Genomic DNA, 4,290 nt, shown 5'->3' with positions numbered 1-4,290 from the left:
CGCTGATGAACTGATAAGGAATCTGAGCTGAAACACCAGGCATGGGAAAGCTCTATGTCCCTCATCTGTGAAATGAGGACTGAGCCTACTCAGAGTCGTCTTAAGGCCTCTAGTCCCTTGCAGACATCCCACGCCTTCCCCACACACTTCTTGTACCTGCATGCCTCTCTGCCTTTGAACAGGCTCTTCCCTGCACTTGCTTACCACCTTCTCCAACTTCTAAAGATGCATCCATCATTTAAGGCTCTGTTCACCAATTCAAATGCTCCTGCCTCCCTGAAGCCTGAATCTCCCCCCACCCCAACCAGCTTAATGGCACCCCATCCTCTGTGCTTGCTTCATTGGCCATCCTACCTGTTTTCTAGCCCTCATCACACTCTTCCTTGTACCCAGGTTAGTCTCTTTCCAGGTCACCCACCTACTCCCACCTGGACTGTGACTCCACGAAAGCATGTGCTAAGGAATAAAGCTAGCACCCACTGTAGACTAGTAATCGCTGCATTTACTGAGTGCTGGCTAAGTCTGGCACCTGGCTAAAGGCTTCCCATTGCAGCTAATCGTCACAACCACCAGAGGAGACTCGGACCTCCTCTGTCTGAGGAAATAGCCTCAGAAATGAGAACAGGTGGTGTCCTGGACAAGGGAGAGAGCTACGGTTCAAAGCCCCGGCTGTCTGAACCCTCAGGTCCCAGCCGGGTTCCCCTCTGCTGCCGACAGCACTGTCAAGCCCCCTCCCCCCCCCCCAACTGGGAAGTCTGTCATCTGTCTGTGCCCTCCAGTTACCCAGCCCCGTGGCAGCCTCTGCCTTCCAGGTTATGACATAACAGTTGCACAACTCACAAGACATTTTCGAAAGAAACGGTTAGTTTCCTCTCTTGTACACTGCCAGGGGCTGCCGCTCCCAGCCCACCCAGGATCCCCAACAGCCTCAGGGCTTTGGAAGCTAAACATCCTTGGGGGGTGGGGGTGACAAAGAAACGAAAACGCAAGATTATAAAGTGACCCAGTTTTATTTTGGTTTTGGAGGCCCGAAGGAGGCTGGGGGTTAGGGCTATTCAAACCTTCCTCTCCCCGGGGCGGGAAGCCCAGCGCCGGCCCGGCGCGGGCAGCGGGGATGGCGGGCCCAGTGGATGGACGTCTCCGGGGACCCAGTCCCAGCAGCGGGTTGCGCGAGGAGGGGGAATCAGACCGAGGCCTGAAATGGCTCAGATTTGGGGGGAGGGTCCGAGGGAAGAGAGAGGACACAATCCAAGAACCGGGAGTCCGAAAGCTGGTCCACTACCGCGGAGGCGCCGGGTCAGAAAAGTGTAGCAAGAGGCAGGGCCCAGAGCGGCGCCGGGCGTCCCCCCCGGCTCTCGGGCTCGGCGCACAGACCCGCAGCCTCCACCCTCACGGAGGGTGCGTGAGGGGCCCGGTCGCTCGGTGCGGAGGAGTCCTTCTCGGGCACGTCCGCGGCGGCGCTCAGCAGCTCACGGAGCCAGCGGGCGGCGCGGACCCCAAGTCCGAGAAGCAGTCGAACTCGCTCTGGCCCAGGAAGAGCTCGGGCAGCTCGCGCACGCGGTGCAGCCCGAGCTCGAGCTCCAGCGACGTCAGCGCCTCCTCGTCGATGAGTTCGGCGTCCATGCCGCCCAGGGCGAGCGCGGGCGGCGGCGGGGCGGGGGCGCCGGGCGCCGGCTGCGGGCCCGGGGGGCAGCCCGGGGCGCCGGGGGGCGCGGGCGCGCGGCCCGGGTGCAGCGTCGCCAGGGGCTGCAGGTGCGCGCTGCCGGCGGCCGGCGGCGGCCCGGCCGGGAAGGGCTGGAAGGCGGGCGGCGGCCCGAAGGCCCCGTACACCAGGGCCCCGGGTGGGGGCGGCGGCGCCGCCAGCGGAGCCCCCCGCGCCCGCAGCCCACTGTCCAGGCCCGGGCCCGCGTACGGCTGCAGAGTCCGGAGCGCGTGCGGGCTGTGGACGGGCGCGGCGGGCGGCGGCCGCGGCGCCAGGCGGTAGCCCTCGGCGAGCATCAGGTGGTCGGCCATGGCGGGCGGATGGTCGGCGCGGGGCCCCGCGGCCGGGGCCAGCTGCTCCTCCGCGCCCTCCCCGCAGCCCGGCGGGGCAGAGGAAACCGGACCCGCGCCCCTGCCCAAGCCCAGGACGCACCGAGGTCCGCGCTGCAGCGCACCCCGCGGCCGCACCTCCGGGCGGCGTCAGCTCCGACCCCGGCCCGGCTGGTGGACCTCCGCGCCGCGCCCCCGGCCCCGGGGGGCGTCTTATACCTAGAGGCCGGGTGGCCCGCCCCCGGGCGCTCATTGGCTGGACGGGGACGCTCCTGGGCGGGCCGCGCCGCTTCCCGTCGAGTCCCGCCCCCCCCGAGCCTCGCCCCCTGGGCCCCAGGCCCCGCCCCCCCCGAGCCTCGCCCCCTGGGCCCCAGGCCCCGCCCCAGGCTGACAGCTTTGCGGGCCCCACCCGCTGTTCCGCGCTTTGCGAGACTTTGGGTCTGGCGGGCGAGGGCTCAGGCTCGAGGCTGGAACTAACCAAGGGTGGGGTGGGAGGGCCGCAGCGTTACTGCCTCCAGAGCTGCAGGATCGCAGACCAACCTCTTCATTTTCCAGGTGGGGACCGAAGGGATTTCCCGGGGATACAGAGAGGCTTTGACAGAAGCGAGACGCGACCCAAGCCTTGCGATTGTCACCCTCTGCACAGGGCGCAGGTACCTGGCGGTGCAGGATCCCCGCGGGAGGTCAGCGGTTTGGTCCCATAACCCTGAGGGGAGCCAGTTGCTCCTCCCCTGGCTCCCACCGCACCTTGTCTGTTGAAGCATGTGCTGAGTTGTTATTAAAGTAATTTATGGGCATGTCTCCTGAAGGGCTTGTTCATCTTCCTGTCCTCCACACTTGGCCCAGAGCCTGGCCCAGAGCAGGCTTGTAGGAGAAGCTGGGTGGATGAACATATGAGCGATTGCGTTGCAACTCATTCACATAAGTTTCAGTTTCTACAGTGAGAGGGGGCCAACAGCAGCCCCAACCCCACTAGTGTGTTGGAAGGGTTAAATGAAGCCATGCCTGTTCCGTATCCTGCACAGCGCCTGGCAGATTGTGCACAAATGTGTACCTCCACTGAATGAAAGGCTAGATTTAGTTCTGTCCCCCAGGACCTTCAGAGTGGGAGGTGGGGTGGGGTGGTAGTGTTGCCCCTTACCTTGATAACAATCATGTTAATAATAAGAACTTGGATTTTTAACGCATCTTATCAGAGGGTGATCAGCCCCTGTCCTGCAGATAAGGAAGGAGGCTGATGCATGCAAGGGAAAGTGGCTCTCTGAGGTCACACCCCGATGGAACTAACGTGTGCATGTGGTGTTTTCCTTAGAGCAGCTGGTGGCCAGGAGGCAGCTTCCCTGACCCTTGCCCTCTACATTTGCCACTCTTCCCCTCCTTTCTCAGGCTGCCCTCCCCCAGTCACCACGGGGGGCTTCCCGGAACTTGGGTTTATCCAGTTGGTGCAGAAGGGAGAACCCTATAGGGAGAGTCCAGAGACCCAATGTGTTTGGACGTGCCACTTGATTTCTTGGGGCCCCAGCTCTTGGCTCTGTGATCCCTGCCCCCACCACCCTGAGAGAGCTTGTAGGAAGGTCACAAGTGACTATGGGTGCAATAGCACTTTCGCAAAGTGTAAAATCTCCATGCCAGAATAGATTCTCCTGGGTCTCTCTCTCTAATTAAAGCTTTACACAGCAATTCCCAAACCTGCTGCACCTCAGACATGCCTGGAAATGAGGGGGGAGGAGAGGGCTTTGAAAATCCCCAGCCCCACCCAAACCTCCTACGGATATTTTTGTGAAGAATATTTAAAAAGGTATTTAATTTAGTCAGCAAATATTTCTTGTGTGCCTACTCTATGCCAGACATTGATCTACAAGTGGTTTTTAAACTTTTGGGTCGAGTAGTTCTGTGCGAATCTAACTAACGAAAGCTATAAGCGTCATGGTCACACACTACTGCATATAAATTAGGTGGGTTTAGCCATCCCCTGGGGAATCCAGAGACTCCTCAGGGGTTCGTGGAGTCTGGGTTAGGAACCCCTGTTGGGCACTTGGGATACAGGAGTGAATTAAACAAAGAGCCCAGCCAGCTGTTGTTGGGTTTGCATTGTAGGAGAGAGGCAGATGGTAAACAACAAAGCAAATTAAGGAAATTATCCATGTGTTGGAAAGTGGTAAGTACTATGGAAAAAGAAAACATAGAGTAGGGAGAAGGAGACTGAGGGAGTAGGGAGGAGGAAGCAGGTTGCGTGGGGCCTGCAGGGCTTTCAGCAGG

The 4,290-nt window shown here is 60.8% G+C and overlaps 1 protein-coding gene across 1 annotated transcript; it reads right to left on the bottom strand.

Annotated features, from left to right (window-relative positions):
• Nucleotides 1-991: 991 nt before the first annotated feature.
• Nucleotides 992-2,206, bottom strand: CITED4 (Cbp/p300 interacting transactivator with Glu/Asp rich carboxy-terminal domain 4). Its single transcript, XM_058304819.2, has one exon. The coding sequence runs from the start codon at nucleotides 2,011-2,013 to the stop codon at nucleotides 1,462-1,464; it is 552 nt and encodes a 183-aa protein (XP_058160802.1). The 5' UTR covers nucleotides 2,014-2,206; the 3' UTR covers nucleotides 992-1,461.
• Between the last annotated feature and the right edge of the window lie 2,084 nt (nucleotides 2,207-4,290).

This window comes from Dasypus novemcinctus, chromosome 9 (genome assembly GCF_030445035.2).
Source record: "Dasypus novemcinctus isolate mDasNov1 chromosome 9, mDasNov1.1.hap2, whole genome shotgun sequence".
In the NCBI taxonomy this organism is placed as follows: Eukaryota; Metazoa; Chordata; class Mammalia; order Cingulata; family Dasypodidae; genus Dasypus; species Dasypus novemcinctus.
The sequence above is the reverse complement of the archived record's forward strand: the minus strand, read 5'-3'. Positions and strand labels throughout refer to the sequence as shown.

Bases quoted from the DNA above. Each gene is read 5' to 3' on its own strand.
- CITED4 (XM_058304819.2), bottom strand. From the start codon at position 2,013: ATGGCCGACCACCTGATGCTCGCCGAGGGCTACCGCCTGGCGCCGCGG.